At 41.0% G+C, this 24,368-nt stretch overlaps 1 protein-coding gene across 1 annotated transcript in view; it reads left to right on the top strand.

Annotated features, from left to right (window-relative positions):
- Positions 1 to 24,368, top strand: part of DNTT (DNA nucleotidylexotransferase) — a 463,694-nt gene that overhangs the window by 310,301 nt on the left and 129,025 nt on the right. Inside the window, exon 9 of the mRNA XM_077258544.1 lies at positions 8,018 to 8,287. Coding sequence (XP_077114659.1) covers positions 8,018 to 8,287 — 270 coding nt within the window. The remainder of the gene's footprint in view (positions 1 to 8,017; positions 8,288 to 24,368) is intronic.

Here is a 24,368-nt window from a genome sequence, read left to right as displayed (position 1 = left end):
CACGTGTTTCAGTGCCACGTGTTTCAGTGCCACGTGTTTCAGTGCCACGATATTTCAGTGCCACGTATTTCAGTGCCACGTACTATAAATACTATAACTATGTGGTTATACGTGGCACTGAAATATCGTGGCACGTAAATACGTGGCACTTAAGTACGTGGCACTTAAGTACGTGGCACTTAAGTACGTGGCACTTAAGTACGTGGCACTTAAGTACGTGGCACTTAAGTACGTGGCACTTATATACGTGGCACTTATATACGTGGCACTTATATATGTGGCCACTGAAATATCGTGGCACTTATATACGTATATAAACGTATATTTTAGTGCCACGTATTTCAGGTTAGGGGTAGGGTTAGGGGTAGGGTTTTTTTTTTTGTTTGTTTTCTTGTGTTTTTCTATAAAAACGCATGCGTCTAAAAACGCATGCGTTTTACCACGTTTACATGCGTTTTTTCACACATGCGTTTTTTTAAAAAACGCATGCAGATAAAAACGCAAGTGTGAAACCAGCCTAAAAGACGCTTTTTATAGCAAAAAAGTTTTTGCGTCTCCACATTTTGAGACCTATAATTTTTCCACATTTTGGTCCACAGAGTCATGTGAGGTCTTGTTTTTTGTGGGACGAGTTGACGTTTTTATTGGTAACATTTTCGGACACGTGACCATTTTTGATCACTTTTTATTCCGATTTTTGTGAGGCAGAAGGACCAAAAACCAGCTATTCATTAATTTCTTTTGGGAGAGGCGTTTATACCGTTCCGCGTTTGGTAAAATTGATAAAGCAGTTTTATTCGTCGGGTCAGTACGATTACAGCGATATCTCATTTATATAATTTTTTTATGTTTTGGCGCTTTTATACGATAAAAACTATTTTATAGAAAAAATAATTATTTTGGTATCGCTTTATTCTCAGGACTATAACTTTTTTATTTTTTTGCTGATGATGCTGTATGGCGGCTCGTTTTTTGCGGGACAAGATGACGTTTTCAGCGATACCATGGTTATTTATATCCGTCTTTTTGATCGCGTGTTATTCCACTTTTTGTTCGGCGGTATGGTAATAAAGCGTTGTTTTTTGCCTCGTTTTTTTTTTTTTTTCTTACGGTGTTTACTGAAGGGGTTAACTAGTGGGGCAGTTTTATAGGTTGGGTCGTTACGGACGCGGCGATACTAAATATGTGTACTTTTATTGTTTTTTTTATTTTATTTAGATAAAGAAATGTATTTATGGGAATAATATTTTATTTTTTTTTTCATTATTTTGGAATATTTTTTTTTTTTTTTTTACACATTTGGAAAAATTTTTTTTTAACTTTTTTACTTTGCCCCAGGGGGGGACAATACAGATCGGTGATCTGCCAGTTTGCATAGCACTCTGACAGATCACCGATCTGAGGAAAGTGCAGGCTGCTTCACAGTGCCTGCTCTGAGCAGGCGTCTGTGAAGCCACCTCCCTCCCTGCAGGACCCGGATCCGCGGCCATCTTGGATCCGGGTCTGGGAGCTGCAGGGAGGGAGGTAAGACCCTCGCAGCAACGCGATCACATCGCGTTGCTGCGGGGGGCTCAGGGAAGCCCGCAGGGAGCCCCCTCCCTGCGCGATGCTTCCCTGCACCGCCGGCACATCGCGATCATGTTTGATCGCGGTGTGCCGGGGGTTAATGTGCCGGGGGCGGTCCGTGACCGCTCCTGGCACATAGTGCCGGATGTCAGCTGTGATAATCAGCTGACACCCGGCCGCGATCGGCGGCGCTCCCCCCGTGAGCGCCGCTGATCGCGTATGACGTACTATCCCGTCGGCGGTCATACGGGCCCACCCCACCTCGACGGGATAGTACGTCAGATGTCAGGAAGGGGTTAATGTGTCTCATCGTCAAGTACAAAGAATTAAAAAAAGATTTGAAGAGACTGGAGATGTGTTTGACAAGCCCAGGTCCGGCAGACCCCGCAAGACAACTGCTCAGGAGGAACGTTTGTTGGTTAGAAAATCCAAAGCAAGCCCCTCTTCCACTGCAGCAGAGTTCCAACAGGCTTGGTCACCTCAAGTCCCTGTGTCAACTAGAACAGTTTGTAGGATTCTGTCTCGAAATGGCCTCCATGGTCGAATCAGTGCCCAGAAGCCAGCACTAAACAAAAGGCAAATAAAAAACCGTGTGGCATTTGCAAAGTCCCACAGCCTGCTAAACAGATGGACGCTGGAAAAGTGGTAGAAGGTGGATTTCTCTGATGAATCTTCAGTAGAATTACACCACAGCCGCTGCAAATACTGCAGGAGACGTACTGGAGCCCGTATGGATCCAAAATACACCCAGAAAATAGTTAAATTTGGTGGTGGAAAGATCATGGTCTGGGGTTACATTCAGTATGGGGGTGTGCGAAACATTTGCATGGTGGAAAGCAATATCAATAGCCTAAAATATCAAGACGTATTAGCTACCTCTTATATTCCAAATCATAAAAGGGGTCAAATTCTGCAGCAGGATGGTGCTCCATCTCATACCTACATCTCTACGACAAAGTTCCTCCAGGCAAACAAGATCAAGGTGCTCAAGGACTGGCCAGCCCAGTCACCAGACATGAACATCATTGAGCATGTTATATTTGGGGTAGGATGAAAGAGGAAGCTTGGAAGACAAAACCAAAGAATCTAGATGAACTCTGGGACTCATGTAAGACTGCATTCTTTGCTATTCCTGATAACGTCATTAATAAATTGTATGAATCATTGTTGAACCGCATGGATGCAGTCCTTCAAGCTCATGGAAGTCACACAAAATATTAAATATGACTCTAATACAGTGATGGCGAACCTATGACACGCGTGTCAGTGCTGACACGCGTAGTCATTTTCAGTGATACGCGGCCGCCGGCCGCGGCCCCATAGAAATTGCATCCTTAAATTGCATGGCAAGTAGTGTTGAGCATTCCGATACCGCAAGTATCGGGTATCGGCCGATTCTTGCGGTATCGGAATTCCGATACCGAGTTCCGATACTTTTGTGTTATCGGGAATCGGTATCGGATCCATATTAATGTGTAAAATAAAGAATTAAAATAAAAAATATTGATATACTCACCTCTCCGGAGGCCCCTGCACCTTACCGCTGTTAACCGGCAGCCTTCTTTGCTTAAAATGAGCGCGTTTCCTCTCCTTCAGACCCTGGGAACCATCAGGATACCTTCCGATACTTGGTGTCCCATTGACTTGTATTGGTATCGGGTATCGGTATCGGCGATATCCGATACTTTTCGGGTATCGGCCGATACTATCCGATACCGATACTTTCAAGTATCGGACAGTATCGCTCAACACTAATGGCAAGCCGTTCCAATTTTTTATTGGATCGGATGCCATGCAGGAGGCCTGTAGGCCGAAACAACAGAGCTCCGGCGCAGAGCGTCTAGGCCTGGGACTTCCGGTAGACCCGGCGCAGCTCCCGGAAGTCCCAGGCCTAGACGCTCTGCGCCGGAGCTCTGTTGTTTGGGCGGCATTGCGCTGCTCCCTGCTGCGCCGGCCGGAAGTTCGGGCCTACTGGAAGTCCCAGGCCTAGACGCTCTGCGCAATGCTGCTTGGGACGCACTTCTGAGGCCTGAGGTGATCGCTGTCTGGAGGCCCTGTGATTGCTGTCTGCAGGCCCTGTGATTGCTGTCTGCAGGCCCTGTGACTACTACAGCAACCATCATCCAGTGAATTGTGGGGTGTCATTGGCCATTACTGAGATAAGTGAGCAAAAGCTTTGGCTGTGAAGACATGATGGGAATTGTAGTTTTGCAACAGCTGGACTGTCACAGGTTCGCCATCACTGGAAGAATTCCCCCTCACTTATCTTAGTTCACGGCACCCCACACAAGTTAAATAATAGCAAGACCAACAAAAGAAACCAACTGACAGATGAACAAAGAAGTCACTAAGAAAGTAAGTTAATTATAATTATACATATTTGTTATTTAAACTATACATGTCGCAAAATTATGGGTTTTTTTATCAAGGTGACACACCACCCAAGTTATGTTCGTTTTTTTGGCGAATTTTGACACACCAAGCTCAAAAGGTTGCCCATCACTGCTCTAATAGCACCACAACTTCATGCACCAATGTTATGCAACATATATTTGTATTTTAAGTTAATTATCTGTTTGAATATTACATTACTTTCTGTGGGCGACAAAACTTTTGTCTTGCCAAAATCTGACTATTCTGTGGACATTAACTGATCAATATTTCTGCATTGATGCCAATTTATTTTCATAACCTAAACCACATTTCAGAGGGTTTCACCTTTCAAAAGAATAATTTATACAACCAATGGATGAATTTAACGTCAGGTTATAAGCTTTTATTTACATAACATGGATAAGCGACATAACTTCTGTCAGGGTGTAGTATCTATTATCTTTCTTTCTATTATCTATCTATCTAGTATATATTATCTATCTATCTGTCGAGAAAATCAGAAAAATACAGGCAGCACTCCCTTTTATTATTATTATTATTATTATTTATTTATATAGCACCATTAATTCCATGGTGCTGTACATGTGAAAAGGGGTTACATACCGGGTTATAGATATTGTTAACAGTAAACAAATTTACAGTGACAGACTGGTACAGAGGGGAGAGGACCCTGTCCTTGCGGACTTACATTCTTCAGGATAGTGGGGAAGAGACAGGAGGTTGGTGTGCTGCAGCACTGGTGGTGGTGAGGCGGCAGCTCGGGTGGTCGTGGCAGTAGATCGGGTGGTCGTGGCGGCAGCTAGGGTGGTCGGTGACGTGGCGGCAGCTCGGGTGGTCAGTGACGTGGAGGCAGCTTGGGTGGTCGGTGACGTGGCGGCAGCTCGGGTCGTCGGTGACATGGCGGCAGCTCGGGTGGTCGGTGACATGGCGGCAGCTCGGGTGGTCAGTGACATGGCGGCAGCTCGGGTGGTCGGTGACGTGGCGGCAGCTCGGGTGGTCGGTGATGTGGTGGCAGCTCGGGTGGTCAATGACATGGCAGCAGCTCGGGTGGTCGGTGACGTGGCGGCAGTTCGGGTGGTCTGTGACATGGTGGCAGCTCGGGTGGTCGGTGACATGGCGGCAGCTCGGGCGGTTGGTGAGGTGGCAGAATGGTTATTGCAGGCTGCAGACTGCAGACTTTTAGAGTGCTGCCTGTATTTTTCTGATTTTCTACTTTGGAGGTTTGGACATCACCTCAACAGGTCTTATTGCACCCGGTTTCTTTTGGTAGTGCTGCCAAATTTTCTTTAATTATCTATCTATCTATCTATCTATCTATCTATCTATCTATCTATCTATCTATCTATCTATCTATCTAGTATCTATCATCTGTCTATCTATCTTTTTTTAAATTCTTTATTACATTTTCAAGGAATTAAACAGTACAGAATAGACGTTGCAGCCATGCATATAAACGTACGATTGACAATATACCTGCATTTTCTCGTAATATACAAATATCTACATGGATACCAAATCAACATCTCTAAACAGAAAACTTTATGGAAAAAGAGGGGATAAAGAAAGAGGTTGGGAAAGGAGGAAGAGAAGTGTGTAGGATGGAGCCATTGGGTAGCATTAGTGTTAGGTTCCAGGAGGAAGGTCACTGTGAGGAGAAACTCATGATACATCAGTTTATTGGTTTATCGTGTGTACATGTCTTGAGATTTAGACATTGCAGGCCTGTTTAGTAATTAATATACGGTTAACATGTGAGTAGTGTATTTCGGTTTACATAAGTCAAACACTATAGGGCAATAGTTTCCTATATAAGTTATAAATGTTTATATAGGAGGACATAATAATAATATAATAATAATAATTTTTATTTATATAGCGCCAACATATTCCGCAGCACTTTACAATTAAGCGGGGACATGTACATACAAATTCAATACAAGTTAAGACAATTTAAACAGTGACATTAGGAGTGAGGTCCCTGCTCGCAAGCTTAGAATCTACAAGGAAATGGGGGGACACAATAGGTGAAAAGTGCTTGTTATTTCTGGCAATTATAATAAATAGGGATTTTCATATAAAGCTGCATGATCCAGTCATCAGCCCGTGTGCTTAAGTGCATAAGTCAAGTATCAAGTGCAGTTATCATGTGCATGGAAGGTGTGGAGACAGATGAATAGTAAGGTGCAGATTCAGAATAATATTTGGAAGGAGGGAACAGGGCAAAGTTAGTTTACTGAGTAGTTGATGTGGTAGGCTTGTTTGAAGAGATGGGTTTTTAAAGCGCACTTGAACAGGTCGGGGCTAGGTATCAGCCTGATCGTCTGGGTAAGTGCATTCCAGAGAGCTGGCACAGCACGAGAGAAGTCTTGTAGACGGAGGTGTGAGGTTCGGATTACGGGGGATGTTGGTCTTAGGTCATTTGTAGAACGGAGGGCACGTGTAGGGCGATAGACAGAGATGAGAGAGGAAATATAAGGCGGTGCAGAACTGTGGAGGGCTTTATGGGTGAGAGAGATGAGAGGACATCCCCAATTTTATGACTTTGCTCCCTCTATGCATCTGAGGTGTCTCTGTAAGTGCGCCATGGGGCCATATCTCCTTAAATTGCTCATATCTCCTGTGTTCCCAGCTAGTTAGCTCCTCAAGCCTATAGAGCTGTTCCATCTTTTGTTCCCATTGGGAGATTCTAGGTGCCTCGATTGATTTCCACTCAGTTGGAATCAGTATTCTGGCTAAAGCCATTAAATGCATGGGAAGAGACCTATCTACTCTATCTATCTATCTATCTATCTATCTATCTATCTATCTATCTATCTATCTATCTATCTATCTATCTATCATCTAAAGAGAATAAAGTAATATTCGGACTACAAAATATGAGTGCAATCTAGACCCACTGGCTCCTTTATCACAATAATACAAAAGAAAAAGCTTGGCAGCACTCTGTAATTTGGCAAAAAAAAAGGTAAAGGTTTATTTAATCCCTAAGATATCCAACGTTTCAGCTCAAGCTGTGAATCTTTTTCAAACTGAAAAAGGCTTAGTTGAGAAACTCTCACTGCTTGAGCCGAAACATTGTATACCTTAGGCATGAAATAAACCGTTCATGTTTTTTGCCAAGTTCCGGAGTGCTGCGTCTTTTTCTTTTGTCTGTCTATCTATCTGTGTCATATCTATGTAGCTAATTTATCTCATGTCTATCTATTTATCTATCTTGAAAAAAGGTAGCACTCTGATTCTTCAAATGAAAAAAGTGTGTTATTCATCTATAGGACGCATTGTTTAAATTCACCTGGATTTGATAGGACCTTGCAGGATCCCCTTACTTTCTTTCTTTCTTTCTCTTTTTTCCTCTCTCAAAATATGCAAAAATGCTATACTCAAAACTTTCCTCATTTTCCTTTCTTTCTGACCTTTCTTTTTTCTTTCTTCTTGATTTCTTTCCTTTGTTACTTTCTTTCTTCTTTCTTTCTATCCTTTTTTTCTTTCTTTCTTTGTCATATCTTATCTTCTTTCTTTCTTTTTCTCTTTCTTTCTTTCTTTCTTTCTTTCTCGCTTTCTTTCTTTCCTTCTCTCTTTTTTTCTTTCTTTTTTCTTTCTCTCAAAATATGCACTAATTTTGAAGATTGGTTCAGACAAAAAACAAAATTCAGAACTGTAATTTTCTTTTGCCATGGAGTATAGCTATATGTGAACTGCTATTATAATGGCTTGCAGGTGATGTGAATCCACAGGGGCACTAATGGGTTTGGCTGTGGGTTAAACCAGTGAGTGTGGCAAAAGGAATTGTGAGTTTTTCACAGTTTTTGACATCCCCAGATTACATCCCCAGAGTAGTCTCCAAGAGTAACAGCTGACAAGTAAATGGTAAATTGACAACAGCACGTAATACCAATGTGACAAACAGCGCAACAGTTCTGATCACAGTCACAGATACTGAGTTGTTAGGTCACACGTCTTAAAAAATAGTAGACAAACGAAAGTTGCAATTTCACTTTTTGTTCTACCTTTTCTGTCCTGCCATAGTCATAACTTTGCAAATCATTTACTTTTGAAGGGTCGCCTTCTTTTTCATGATATAATTGAATCAACATTTGATGACACAAAACGGCCCAGCAGGTGTGTGGATAACCTTGATCATTTTCAGAAGAGCTTTTTAATACTGAAACTTTTGAAAAAAGAAGTTATGGCTGAAAAACCAAGAGATGATGGATGGACAAAACTGGAAAAATCTGATCTTAAGGAGTGGAAGGCTGTACGAGTTGACCTAGTAATAACTCCACAGGAACAATACGCCTTTGCTCTTCTTGGATGGACGGGTTCTCCGGTAAGATATAATACTGTATCATATTAGTACACACCAAGAAGCTTCAAATTGGTAAATATTATTTAAAAAGTCAATAATTCAATAATAAAGTGAATAGAGATAAGCGGATCTTTTGAAATTTAAATTTGCTGGCTTCAGCAGACTTTTCCCAATATTTGGTTCGTGGCAAATAAATTCTGGAAAGCTTGTAACTACTCAGAAAATACATGTGGGAGAAAGGAGAGAAAGAACGCCACTGATCATAAGAGCTTACACTCTATAGAAGAGAGAGGACCCTGCTGACCATAAGAGCTTACACTCTATAGAAGAGAGAGGACCCTGCTGACCATAAGAGCTCACACTCTATGGAAGAGAGAGGACCCTGCTGACCATAAGAGCTGACACTCTATGGAAGAGAGAGGACCCTGCTGACCATAAGAGCTTACACTCTATAGAAGAGAGAGGACCCTGCTGACCATAAGAGCTCACACTCTATAGGAAAGACAGGACTACGCTGACCATAAGAGCTCACACTCTATAGGAAAGACAGGACTACGCTGACCATAAGAGCTCACACTCTATAGGAAAGACAGGACTACGCTGGCCATAAGAGCTAACAACTTATAGGAGAGAGAGGACTACGCTGACCATAAGAGCTTACATTTTATAGGAGACACAGGACTACGCTGACCATAAGAGCTTACACTCTATAGAAGAGAGAGGACTCTGCTGACCATAAGAACTTACATTCTATAGGAGAGGACCCTGCTGACCATAATAACTTGCATTCTATAGGAGAGACAGGACTCTGCTGACCATAAGAGCTCACACTCTATAGGAAAGACAGGACTACGCTGACCATAAGAGCTTACACTCTATAAGAGACACAGGACTACGCTGAGCATAAGAGCTCACACTCTATAGGAAAGACAGGACTACGCTGACCATAAGAGCTTACACTCTATAGGAGACACAGGACTACGCTGAGCATAAGAGCTCACACTCTATAGGAAAGACAGGACTACGCTGACCATAAGAGCTTACATTCTGTAGGAGAGACAGAACTACACTCCCCATAAGAGCTTACACTCTATAGGAGAGAGAGAGAACTCTGCTGACCATAAGAGCTTACATTCTATAGGAGAGACTTACCCAGTGATTCTGAAGATGGAAAATAACTCTGCCATGCAAACTTTGCTTCACCATCTCTTTGGTGAATTACATGGCTGTGAAGGTATTGGATTTATTGCAACACTTCACTAAACTCCTTGTAACGCCATATTTATCCACCTGTATTCTTTAATAGGTGTTTGAGGTATATATATATATATATATATATATATATATATATATATATCTAATATATAAAGCTGAATGTGTGTGTGTGTGTATGTATGTATGTATGTATGTATGTCCGGGATTGGCATCTGAACCGTAGCAGCTACAGCCACAAAATTTTGCACAGTCACACGTCTGGACCCCGAGAGCGTCATAGGCTATGTTGTGAGGTGAAATTTTAACCCCGCGCTTTCCAATTCACCAAACAATTTTGCCCCTATCTACATAATGGGGAAAAAGTGAAAGGAAAAGTGTTGGAGGCGTCGCAGCTACAGGCACAAAATTTTGCACAGTCACACGTCTGGACCCTGAGAGCGTCAAAGCTATATTGTGAGGTGAAATTTTAACCCCGCGCTTTCCAAGTCACCAAACAATTTTGCCCCTATCTACATAATGGGGAAAAAATGAAAGGAAAAGTGTTGGAGGCAAATTAACAGCTGCCAGATGTGAACAAGGGGGACTTAAAGAATGACAGCGATGGCACCAAAGAGTATATACTGTACAGTTGCTAAGGTGGGGCCCCAACATGGGATAATCACACCACCACGGGGATATGAACACACACACAAAATGCGCCACACACTACCACGTGCTCGAACACATATACCACCCTCAGTGCACATTTCACCACACATACACCAACCTCGCCACATAAAAGTAGAAACACAAAAGTCGCCGCTCAAAACTCGCCACGCGCAAAACTCTCCACATGCAAAACTCGCCACACGTGCAAAACTCGCCACACGCAAAACTTGCACACGCAGAAAAATTGCCACACGCAGAAAAATTGCCACATGCACAAAAGTTGCAACACATGCAAAAGTTGCCTCACACAAAACTTGCACATACTCAAAAGGCACCACACATAAAACTCGCCACGCGCAAAACTCGCCATGCGCAAAACTTGCTGCACACAACTTGCTACACTAACCTGTCACATGCAACTCGACACACAAAAAGTTGCTACACGCATGTCGCCACACAAAACTCATCTCACAAAAGTCCCTACATGCATGTCGCCACACGCAACTCAACACACACAACTTGACACACGAAACTCGCCCTAAAACACACACAAGTCTGGTATCCTTCAAAAATAAAAATCTGATTAATAAGCAGACAAACTACAAGAGCAACAAATGTACCATATAGGAATCCGGCAGCTGTCAGTCACATGACCAGTCTATTATGTGTATGTGTGAGCTAATATATACTGCCAGGGGGTGGGCTTACTGTTGGCTGGGGATTTATCAGGCTGCCATTTTAGCTTACAAATACTGAGGTAAAAATACTGACCAAATAACGTGTGAACGAGGGCTAATACAGGAGGAGATGGCATACAGCTATATACTATATACAGGAGATGACACACAGGTATATACTATTTACAGGGGAGATGACACACAGGTATATACTATATACAGGAGGAGATGACACACAGATATATACTATATACAGGAGAGATGACACACAGGTATATACTATATAGAGGAGGAGATGACATACAGGTACATACTACATACAGGAGGAGATGACATACAGGTATATACTATATACAGGAGGAGATGACACACAGGTATATACTATATACAGGAGCAGATTACCTACAGGTATATAGTATATACAGGAGGAGATGACACAGGTATATGCTATGTATAGGAGGAGATGACATACAGGTATATACTATATACAGGAGATGACACACAGATATATACTATATATAGGTGAGATGACACACAGGTATATACTATATACAGGAGATTACATACAGGTATATCTAATATATAAAGCTGAATGTGTGTATGTATGTATGTGTGTATGTCCGGGATTGGCATCTGTACCGTCGCAGCTACAGCCACAAAATTTTGCACAGTCACACGTCTGGACCCCGAGAGCGTCATAGGCTATGTTGTGAGGTGAAATTTTAACCCCGCGCGTTCCAATTCACCAAACAATTTTGCTCCTATCTACATAATGGGGAAAAAGTGAAGGGAAAAGTGTTGGAGGAAAATTGACAGCTGCCAGATGTGAACAATGAGGACTTAAAGAATGAGAGCGATGGCGACAAAGAGTATATACTGTACAGTTGCTAAGGTGGGGCCCCGACATGGGATACTCACCACACACGGGGATATGAACACAAACACAAAATGCGCCACACACTACCACGTGCTTGAACACATATACCACCCTCAGCACACATTTCACCACACACACACACCAACCTCGCCACATAAAAGTCGAAACACAAAAGTCACCACTCAAAACTCGCTACATGCAAAACTCGCCATATGCAAAACTAGGCTCACGCAAAACTCGCCACACGTGCAAAACTCACCTCATGGAAAACTCACCTCATGCAAAACTTGCACACACAGAAAAATTGCCACATGTACAAAAGTTGCACCACATGCAAAAGTTGCCTCACACAAAACTTGCACATACTCAAAATGCACCACACATAAAACTCGCCACGCGCAAAACTCGCCATGCACAAATCTTGCTGCACACAACTTGCTACACTAACCTGTCACATGCAACTCAACACACAAAATGTTGCTACACGCATGTCGCCACACAAAACTCATCTCACAAAAGTCGCTACATGCATGTCGCCACACGCAACTCAACACACACAACTTGACACATAAAACTCGCCCTAAAACACACACAAGTCTGGTATTGTCCTTCAAAAATAAAAATCTGATTAATAAGCAAACTACAAGAGCAACAAATGTACCATATAGGAAATACGGCAGCTGTCAGTCACATGACCTGTCTATTATGTGTATGTGTGAGCTAATATATACTGCCAGGGGGGAGGGCTTCCTGTTGGCTGGGGATTTATCAGGCTGCCAATAGCAACCAATCACAGCTCAGCTTCTATTTTGCTACAGTTAATTAACCTGAGCTCTGATTGGTTAATATAGGCAACAAAGACATTCTCAGTATAACAAAGCTAATATATGTTGTGAAATGCTTCTATTTGCTTAGTTTTTGCCTTTTAATAATTACATTTCTATCTATTTGTTTTGTGGTTTTTGTGTGCAGAATAAATTTTTGTTAACACATTCTATTTTGCTAACAGCAGTCATTAACCCGGGCGAAGCCGGGTAGTACAGCTAGTATATATATATATATACAGTATATATGTATGTGTCTCTTTAATTTTATATTGACCTTTTTTAATTGGTTAAATAAATGTTGTGCTTTAAATTCCCATTCTATGCTGTACCCGTATCTTAGCTCTTTTGGGAATTTTTTTTAGCTTTTGTTTAGAAAGCTGACTACGCTAAATCATTCACTGTGATGGCCCATGGACTGACCACCACTGTATAAGGTATGATAATCCGCAAGATGTTTTAGCTAAAGAGCATGTTAGAGAGACCCATGCCGCCACACAGAAAGACATTAGTCCGCTCTGATTCTTCAGCTGCTGTGGGAAATGGTGCCGAGCAAGGTTTTTTTTTCAAATCTGAAATTGAATCTCAAAATGTTGAAATTCATGTGCAACCATGAATTTCAGGAGATTCGATTCAAACTCAATTCGCCACAGATCAATCCGCTCATCTGTAAAGGTGAGCTTTCATTAATGTTTACACCATATACCCTATCGATTGTGTGTATACACTAATATACAAAGGCTTGATGAAATACAAATTTTAGGAGACCTCAGCTCGTTTTGCTATAAAATCAGTAGTAACTTCCATTTGCTATCAAAACATTTTTTAAATCTATTTTCCTGCTGTGATATTTGGGACCATGGGTCTAACAAAAGCCACATTGGAAAGGCTGCCTGACTTTCAGAGGCAGTTCCAGACTATTCATTGTGCAGTTTGTATTGGGGGTGTAGTCTACATTCAATGCTTTTATGCAAGTGATGTGGATCTAATATCTAATGTTTTTTTTCCATGTTCAGTAATAAAAACTCGTTTATGACTAAAGAGGATTTGACACCCGCCTTCGCAATACATTATTAAATAGTTTTAGACCTGATGGTGCTGATGTATTTACTTGGAATATCCATGTCAGTATAACTTTGATATTAAGATAAGCTAATTATGAACCCAGATATAAAATGAAATAGCTCATGGACCATGGATCATGAGTCATGGTACCAAGAATATTCTGTCTCCACCCACCCAACCTGACTGATCCTTGCACGTCGCTGCTTGTATTGAGCAGTGTGAGATTTCAGCAGTGAAGAGACTCACTGAGGAGCTGTCAGTCAGGCTAAGTGGACTGAGATTGAGTTAAAATTTCATAATCCTTATCAGGTCTAAGAGATAATACTGTATCCAGTTTCTATTGTAAAATCGGGTGAAATATCCACTTTTACAGTACTTTTTTTTCCATAATTTTGGTATTACTTGACTTTTGGCGTTTTTAAAGTAGGAGTCTAAGGGTGAAGCTGTTTTCCTGAATTGTTCACTAGTTTTGATCACATACAGATGTGTCATTTCCTTTCCCTTTCAATCTCCTTTTACCTTTCCTTTCCCCTTTCCTTTTGTTTAATGTTTGCCTGGCCTACTGGTTTGTTTTCACATCTTTCTGGTCCATTTCTTGTCTGCTTCTTGGTCATTTAACTTTGGGCAGTCTGCATCAGCAGCAGCTGCGAACCTAAGTGTCATCACAACCAGAGGGACAGCTTACAGTGCAGACATAAGAACATTGATGAATACTAATTATTTGTGCTTCAGAGAAGTATGTTACCCACTCAACAGAGCACAGAGGCACTGCATAGATCAAAACAGAAAATTATAGTGTGAAATATGGCCTCTTGTACACTCCATAGAGACATAATGCATACCTAAAGGCCCTACATGTGGTGCCTCTATGACAAGGCATATTGCTTCTACAAAAGGTAGGCAAATAACCTAAACCGAGAGAAAGAGGACTGGAACTCTAGTTCCATCTATTGGAAGTAGCGATCCTAAAAGTCAATATGGATCCTTTAACAAGCCTTGCCACACGACTTAGAAGAAGAAGAAGCCAAACCAAGATAACTTCATTAGCTGACACATGTTTTTGGGTGTTTGCCCCTCATCAGTGCAAAGCAGGAGCCCTGATTTGGCTAAGTGAGAGTTCTCTCCCATGCAATGCTACTCTGGTCATTTAAATATGCAACTAGTCTCTTCAGAGAAGAGAACTCAACTGCCATCCAATTTTAATAGTCGATAATGAAATTTCAACGAGTCTCGCCACATGACTTAGGATAAGAAGCCAAACTAGACGGCTTGGCATTATCCATAAGGAGAATCGTTGCCCCTTAAAACCTATGTCAGAGGCCTCTTATCCAGAAAAAAAAATCACATCTCCTGCTTTGCACTGATGAAGAGTAAATACGACAACACACATGTCTGCAAATTAAGTTTCTGGTTTGGCTTCTTATGCTATGTCACGTGGTAACGCTCGGTAAAGGATCGATAATAACTTTTGGGATTGCTACATCCAATAGATGGCTCTAGAGTTCTAGTCTTCTTTTATTCTCTGAAGAGGCTATTTACATATTTATATTCCTAGAGAAGCATTGCATTGACTTCAAGTCTCATTATTGCAGCTTGGCACTCTCCACAAGGAGAAACCTTCCCTCTTAGACTTCTGTAATAGAATAACTCCCTAATTTGGCAGGTGATTGAGCATTTTTTTCATAGATTCTCAGAGTATACATGTATAGGTGCCTCAAATATACAATTTTTGGAGGTACGGTTAGGACTTATAATATGTTATGGTTGATGTTTTTGAATATGGCAATATGCATGAATGCTAACAGGGGGGTCAAATATTGGTAATAAGGTTATGGATTGTGTCTAATACTATGGCTAATGTCCATTCATGACTATATGTTTGAGCTGCAATACCAGACACAATATTCTGGTGCTGTTTCAGCAAATAAGGTACTTGATTTCCGATCCTGGAAAAGCCTTTCCAAGCCTCATTCCAGCGCTTTTTCTTTTTAATTTTACTGCTGGAATGGTGTCACTAGTCTAAGTTCCCTGCCCCTTGAATTATATACACCAACCGCCGTCTTCGTCTGTTATCGTCGCCTCTCCAGTCAGTCTTCTCCAGATTGTGACCTTCCGGATCGCTCGCGTGTTTCTTGGAAGAGCTGTAAGTCACAACTCAATGTAAGTCTATGAGAACTTAGGCCAGAATGACGCTTTCACAGACTTACATTGAGAGATTGTTTGTGACCCTTACCTCTGACTTCCAGTCAGTCGGAACTTGCGGTTACGAGATAACGGTTTGGGACCGGGGCAGTGCCGTGATCAGGTGAAGATGGTGGCTCATTAGTGGCAGCGTTCCAGGGCTGAAATAAAAGAAAACATTGGAGTGGTGCTTTACAACACAAATCATGAAAAAATGTGTTATAGTTTTTTTTTTTTTTATAGCCTAACCATATTTATAAGTGCTTAAGTATTCATCTCCCTTTATCTCTTTGGATTTGCATATCCCAGAGTGAAGAAATTTCAGAAAACTATATTTCTCATTTCTCATCTTTAGAATATTTTAAATGTAAAGTGAGTTGTCAAAGGAAATGTCTCGTACATGAGAAATTGCCTGTGTAGAAGAAATACGTCTTCATTTAAGTTGTACCTGGTGCAACCCACTTGGTCTAATGTTATTACAAGGAGCGCTTAAGAAACGCAATTTTGAGGCGATCAGTATATCCCCCATTCTATTACCATCAAGAAACCCTGATTAAAATGTAAGTTGTTGCAGGAGGAAATGGAATATGTCTGGGGAGCGCTGCCTTACACAATGTTATTATCATTTACTCCATAAAATAGAAATCCTACACTTGTAAAGAATCGCACACTCCCCTAAACAGATGCAGAACGGTGCAGGCTGTAATAAGCAGAATCCACTCCGTAATTAGAGTAGAGCAGACAGGCAGAACTAACATTAGCCGGGAAAAGGGATATTATACATATATTATATGTGAATGCTGGACAAAGTGGGGATTGTCTTCTCTGCAATCATTTTCCAATGTTATTTGCATAGTTTTGGGCATGAGGAGGAGAAGAAATCAGTGGAATATTCATTCTAATCACTTTCCCATCACTTTAGCAGTTACTTTTATTTTTTTGTCTTTTACACCTACATTAATTCTAATTTATCTCTCACCTCGTAATTACTGTACATCTATCTCTTTAATTTAAATTTGATACATCTTCATATAAAATGATAGACGTAATCATATTGCTAATTGGAGTGTTGACATTTTGTTATTGGTACTATTTAGAAGGATTCAGGTTTGAGGTCCTAGGATTCATACCATTTACTGAGCACAATTCTTCTTTCTTGGATAGTTACATAGACAGGTAGATAGATAGATAAATAGATAGGCAGAGTTATTTTATAGAACTGCATCACCACTTCTGGACTCTTTACGAAGGACCAGCTGGTCTGAATGGTTACATAAGCCAACGCACAGATAATAATTTACTGAAAATGTGAATTTTTCTAATTTTATGACTTTCAAGGGTGTGGTCCAAACATATTTCCCTTCCCTATTTTTTTTTTAAGATATGCAGTACAGACCAAAAGTTTGGACACACCTTCTCATTTAAAGATTTTTCTGTATTTTCATGACTATGAAAATTGTACATTCACACTGAAGGCATCAAAACTATGAATTAACACATGTGGAATTATATACTTAACAAAAAAGTGTGAAACAACTGAAATTATGTCTTATATTCTAGGTTCTTCAAAGTAGCCACCTTTTGCTTTGATGACTGCTTTGCTCACTCTTGGCATTCTCTTGATGAGCTTCAAGAGGTAGTCACCGGGAATGGTTTTCAGTTCACAGGTGTGCCCTGTCAGGTTTAATTAATAAGTGGGATTTCTTGCCTTATAGATGGATCACCGGGAATGGTCTTACAACAATCTTGAAGGAGTTCCCAGAGATGCTTAGCACTTGTTGGCCCTTTTGCCTTCACTCTGCAGTTCAGCTCACCCCAAACCATCTCGATTGAGTTCAGGTCTGGTGACTGTGGAGGCCAGGTCATCTGGCGTAGCACCCCATCACCCATCACTCTCCTTCTTGGTCAAATAGCCCTTACACAGCCTGGAGGTGTTTGGGGTCATTGTCCTGTTGAAAAATAAATGATGGTCCAACTAAACGCAAACCAGAAGGAATAGCATGCCGCTGCAAGATGCTGTGATAGCCATGCTGGTTCAGTATGCCTTTAATTTTGAAAAAATCCCCAACAGTGTCACCAGCAAAGCACCCCCACACCATCACACCTCCTCCTCCATGCTTCACAGTGGGAACCAGGCATGTAGAGTTCATCCGTTCACCTTTTCTGCGTCGCACAAAGACACGGCGGTTGGAACCAAAGATCTCAAATTTTGACTCATCAGGCCAAAACACAGATTTCCACTGGTCTAATGTCCATTCCTTGTGTTCTTTAGCTCAAACAAGTGTCTTCTGCTTGTTGTTTGTCCTTAGCAGTGGTTTCCTAGCAGCTATTTTACCATGAAGGCCTGCTGCACAAAGTCTCCTCTTAACAGTGGTTGTAGAGATGTGTCTGCTGCTAGAACTCTATGTGGCATTGACCTGGTCTCTAATTTGTGCTGCTGTTAACCTGTGATTTCTGAGGCTGGTGACTCGGATAAACTTATCCTCAGAAGCAGAGGTGACTCTTGGTCTTCCTTTCCTGGGGCAGTCCTCATGTGAGCCAGTTTCTTTGTAGCGCTTGATGGTTTTTGCAACTGCACTTGGGGACACTTTCAAAGTTTTCCCATTTTTTCGGACTGACTGACCTTCATTTCTTAAAGTAATGATGGCCACTCGTTTTTCTTGCCATAATACAAATTCTAACAGTCTATTCAGTAGGACTATCAGCTGTGTATCCACCAGACTTCTGCTCAACACAACTGATGGTCCCAACGCCATCTATAAGGCAAGAAATCCCACTTATTAATTAAACCTGACAGGGCACACCTGTGAACTGAAAACCATTCCCGGTGACTACCTCTTGAAGCTCATCAAGAGAATGCCAAGAGTGAGAAAAGCAGTCATCAAAGCAAAAGGTGGCTACTTTGAAGAACCTAGAATATAAGACATAATTTCAGTTGTTTCACACTTTTTTGTTAAGTATATAATTCCACATGTGTTAAATCATAGTTCTGATGCCTTCAGTGTGAATGTACAATTTTCATAGTCATGAAAATACAGAAAAATCTTTAAATGAGAAGGTGTGTCCAAACTTTTGGTCTGTGCTGTATGTGGCTTAATTTTATTTATTTTGCTGATATCGAGGGAAAAAGCAAAAAAAAATAAATAATGGAAATATGTGTCTATATTTTCGCCCTTTTTATTTTTGTTTTACTTTTTTATGACCAAAAAGGAGAACCCAAAAATTGTGTTTCCCTTTACTTTGAAATTATTTGTATACATTGGATATTTTTTTTAACGGAGGCAGGGCTAGAAAGAATGATACAGAATGGAAGTGACACTTCTTTTTTAAGTTAATCATTTTTTTTGTATTTTTGCTATTTCTCACACTGTAGGGGCTCTAAATACATACATTTTTTTTGGGGGGTGGGGGATGGCATTTTAACATTTTAAAACATTCTTTTTTTATGATTTTATGATAGGATGGTGCATTAGCCCAAGTTACAGTGGAATTTCAATCTCCTACCTGCAGAGTAGGGCTGACTAGGTATCTGGAGGACACTCCTATACCCAGTCACTCCTATACTGGGTCTCCTGCTCTCTCCTATACTCAGCTCTTTTAAGCATTGTTTATACATTGATCATGGAGGTAGGGATAGTAATAAACCCTCTCTGCCTTCTCTATGGGGAGTCTGGTTGCATCTGACTGCCAAATCCCTGCTCCAAGAGTTTTTAGAATTTCATGCAAGCAACTTACTCTGCCTTTAACTTTTAGAATATCAGTACAGAATTAAAGTGAAGACTGTGCAGAAGCTTAAAGTCTGGAACTAGTTGACCCAAATTGACCCATGGATTATTTTGTTCCCTTTTTTGTATATCACAAAAATTGGTGATATATCTCAATATATGCAACCAATAATCACAGTAAATGGAGGTGACACAGATACTTATTCAGTAAGACACATGTCCTTAGACAGTATCTCACATTGGAAAAAGCAGTATTATGATGTAACGATATTGATCAGATGATGTTAAAAAAGATTCTCTCGGCTTATTAAATGGATCAAATTGGAAAGTGCTTGTAAAAACAACTTTCCAATTTACCACCTTATTACAAATCCTCTGTTCTCAAAAACAGCAGGATTTTAAACCCTATAGTTTTCTGCTCATTGCTACTGTTACCGGCCACCTCAGACATGACCAGTTTCTGAGACCAGTAGCAGAGGTTGGAAACTGTTTGCTATAAAACTTACAAGCGTCACTCTGGAGATGGCGAGATTGGTGGATATGACCAGCTTCAGTGCCCCTTTGGTCCTTCAATCCTGCTGCTGCTTTCAGCATCGGTGAGTGGCTAGTTCTTGCCAACTTCTAGGCTATACTGCCACCTCAACCTTCAAACTTCAGGGGCACACCCTCCCCCCAGCTAGCAGGAAGGCAGGAGGCAGAGGAACATTGCCACCTGAGTGAGAACATGAAATAATTCCTTAACCACTTCACATCCTACGACGTATAGGTACATCATAGGTCATGTCCCGGCATTTGATACGGGCTCTGGCGCTGAGTCCTCATGTTTTCAAGCACATGACAGATGATCTGATGAGCTGTCATGTGCCCCTAACAGCCGCAGGTGGAATCACGATCCACTCTCAGCTGGTAACATGTTAAATGCCGCTGTCAATCTCTGATAACGGCATTTAACTCGCGCTCCTGTCACATGATCGTGAGGTGTGGATGGGTTGACAGGAGACCCCTGTGGTTGTCATTGCTGATCTGCTATCTTTTCTGACACACTATATGATAAAATCAATGGTGTCGTTTAAAAGTACAACTCGTTCTGCAAGAAAAAAAGCCTGCACCCAGCCATATTGATGAAAAAATAAAAAAAAGTTATGGCTCTGGGAAGAAAGGGAGCAAAAAATTAAAATGCAAAAATGAAAATTCTTAAGGTTATGAAGGATTAAACACAGCGACTTCTACTGTGGGCACAAGATAGTCCCTCAGAATATGCCTACAGCTGTTGTATACTCCAGCATAAGCACTGCATTGTGTCTTTTGGTATGGGCATTTAACCTCTTTAAGGCCAAATAAACAAGTCCCTACTGCTGACTAAATTTACACTCAGTGATTTATATATAGAAGGTGCAGTGTTTGCAGTCAGAACCAGGCTCTATAGGGTAAGGTCCCTCTGATCCATTTTGGAGAGCCAATGCCAGAAAAAATGTACTATATTTGTTGCCTTTGTTACCTGAGGAAGCCCATCATGCGAAACGCGCGTCGGGGCTACGGCTAACACAGTCAGTCACCTGTTCTCTCTCACATAGGTAAGCAATAATACATCACTGCATTATAAGCGGCACTTTATACTCAGGACTATGCAGATTTATTTCTGTTTTAGCGTACACCAACATCCCACGTGTAATCTCTGTATCCTTGTTTGTTACATGTAGCCGTTACTTTGACATACATGTGCTATTTGTATTGTGCTCTGTGCTGCTATATAATTTTGCAATGAGATTTGTGTGATGGCATGTGCTGACAGGTTTTTCCCCTTTTATACCCATCTTGTATTGTCTTCAGGGTACACACCCTTTAATTTTATGTGAGTTTTTCAATAAATAATTCTTTATACATCATTGATGGTACTGCTTCTCATCTCACTTTATTGCCTAGGGCATATCACTCCATTGTTTTTGTAGGACTATATAATGTAAGGAGTTGCTCTTTTTTCTGATGAATCGATTCCGGTTTGGACCCACCCACATATGTATGTTTAGATCCGACATGTCAGCTGTTGTTAACTCTTTGTTACAGATTTTGCATTAGGGCCCAAGAGTTTCCTTTTGCTTATACCATCAAAGTCTCCTAATCCTCATCTTGTGCTACTTGAATTGCTGTAGAAAGTCCATTTTGCAAATAGCAGCATAATCATTATACCTTATACCCGTCACCATTATCACAAACTTCATAATTACTTTCATCACGGAAGTTTAATTTTCCCTTAGCAAACATTAATTCATTGTCTTGCAGTTATTTCCCTGCCTCCGTGACACACCATCCATCATTATCATCTACAATAGTTCTGCTCCCTGAACTGCCTACAGGAATCTACAATCCTCTGACTCCTTCATATCAAGAGGTTATAATATTCCACTAATTAATTGCATTTTAAATGGGGTTTTCACCTTCAAACACAAATCTTCAATGGATGCTTTCGTCTTTATCATTTTTCTTACTTTTATTGGCCAAATTAAATTATTTTATGAACAAAGTACATGTTTTTGTTATTATTTCATTTATTGCTATGTGTTTGCAATACAAGTGGGTAATTTCTACTATTTAGCACTTGATTTTAGAGAAAATTGTAAATATATATATATATATATATATATTATATTATAAGAAAACAAGAGATAAGGTCTTGGATGGCAGATATGTGTCATCGAGGGGGTTGGTCTTGGTAATGTAAAGTCTGTGCCAATTATATTAGGTTACTGAGAGAGTTTTCATTTAAACTGGATTTTGGGTCTTGGATTTAGGGACAATCAAAAGGGTTTGGGTGGAAAAGGTCGTCCCTATATTGAGTTGTGGTTGAGCTGAATAGAGGTGTGTTTGTCTGGTGAATGCGTTTATAACTGCTTGAGCTGCTACAGCCCGGAATACAGAGACTGATTAGGCTGATACATTTGCATTGTTTCATTGTGCCTGAAGAAAGGACTGTTTATGTTATGCATTTGTATTGGAGAAAAGCTGTTTACGTTTTGGAGCTGTAATGTATATGATGGACAATAAACTTTATGCTGTTTTGATATAAAAACCCTGAAAACTCTATGCCAGTGTACTGTATATCCAAACTGTTAGCAGACAGCTGAATCCCTACAATATATATATATATATATATATATATATATATATATATATACACACTCACTGGCCACTTTATTAGGTACACCTGTCCAACTTCTTGTTAACACTTAATTTCTAATCAGCCAATCACATGGCGGCAACTCAGTGCATTTAGGCATGTAGACATGGTCAAGACAATCTCCTGCAGTTCAAACCGAGCATCAGTATGGGGAAGAAAGGTGATTTGAGTGCCTTTGAACGTGGCATGGTTGTTTGTGCCAGAAGGGCTGGTCTGAGTATTTCAGAAACTGCTGATCTACTGGGATTTTCACGCACAACCATCTCTAGGGTTTACAGAGAATGGTCCGAAAAAGAAAAAAAATCCAGTGAGCGGCAGTTCTGTGGGCGGAAATGCCTTGTTGATGCCAGAGGTCAGAGGAGAATGGGCAGACTGGTTCGAGCTGATAGAAAGGCAACAGTGACTCAAATCGCCACCCGTTACAACCAAGGTAGGCCTAAGAGCATCTCTGAACGCACAGTGCGTCGAACTTTGAGGCAGATGGGCTACAGCAGCAGAAGACCACACCGGGTACCACTCCTTTCAGCTAAGAACAGGAAACTGAGTCTACAATTTGTACAAGCTCATCGAAATTGGACAGTAGAAGATTGGAAAAACGTTGCTTGGTCTGATGAGTCTCGATTTCTGCTGCGACATTCGGATGGTAGGGTCAGAATTTGGCGTAAACAACATGAAAGCATGGATCCATCCTGCCTTGTATGGAGCATCTTTGGGATGTGCAGCCGACAAATCTGCGGCAACTGTGTGATGCCATCATGTCAATATGGACCAAAATCTCTGAGGAATGCTTCCAGCACCTTGTTGAATCTATGCCACGAAGAATTGAGGCAGTTCTGAAGGCAAAAGGGGGTCCAACCCGTTACTAGCATGGTGTACCTAATAAAGTGGCCGGTGAGTGTATATATTCTGGGGCCCTGAATAACATTGTACAGAAGGTAGATAATACTATAAAAATGCAAATGCAAAATCATTTCTAAACATAGTTTATGAATAATTACATTTTTATGAATAATTACCGTATTTTTCGGATTATAAGACACATTTTTCCCCCAAAATTGGGGGATGATGGGGGTGCGTCTTATAATGCGGATATACCTTCCCAGCCACAGTGGAGCAGGTCCCAAGGTCGCTGCTGGAGGAGGCAAAAGTGGAGTGTTGCTGCAAGCTGCAGGCTGGGAAGAGGTGGTGTTCAGATTTGCACCGCTGATGGTGTTCCAATGTGCGGGGTCTCTGCCGACATTTTGTGAAAGCCCAGAGCCCCCACACTTACATGGTTTGCTATGCGGTGGACTCGGGCTGCGCATGTGCAGATGGAGATCTTGGCACCAAGATCTCAGGAGATGAGGCAGTTGGGCTCATATACATTGGCCAATTTATGTGCTAAGTATCTTCTTTTTACTGTAAATTTTCCTATAGCAATATTGCAGTACCAATTTTCTGAAATTCCATATGTATATAATATAGCACTTACCTATTTTCTATGGTGGTAATGCAGTTCCAATTTTCTAGATTTACCATTCTAAACAATCCAGAGTGCAGCTTTGCATTTTCTTAGAATTGTTGTGTTACCTGGCACCTGTTCACACTCATTGGGATGTGCTGGTAAGTTTATCTGTTTGTAATAATTAAAACCAGTCTGGGAAAGATGGGTGGATAATGGTGCGCTGCCTCTTTTAATATTCTGTATAAAGATTAGAGATAAGTGGATTGATTTG

Source organism: Ranitomeya variabilis, chromosome 4 (assembly GCF_051348905.1).
Source record: "Ranitomeya variabilis isolate aRanVar5 chromosome 4, aRanVar5.hap1, whole genome shotgun sequence".
NCBI lineage: Eukaryota > Metazoa > Chordata > Amphibia > Anura > Dendrobatidae > Ranitomeya > Ranitomeya variabilis.
This window is presented reverse-complemented; position numbering and strand designations above follow the sequence as displayed.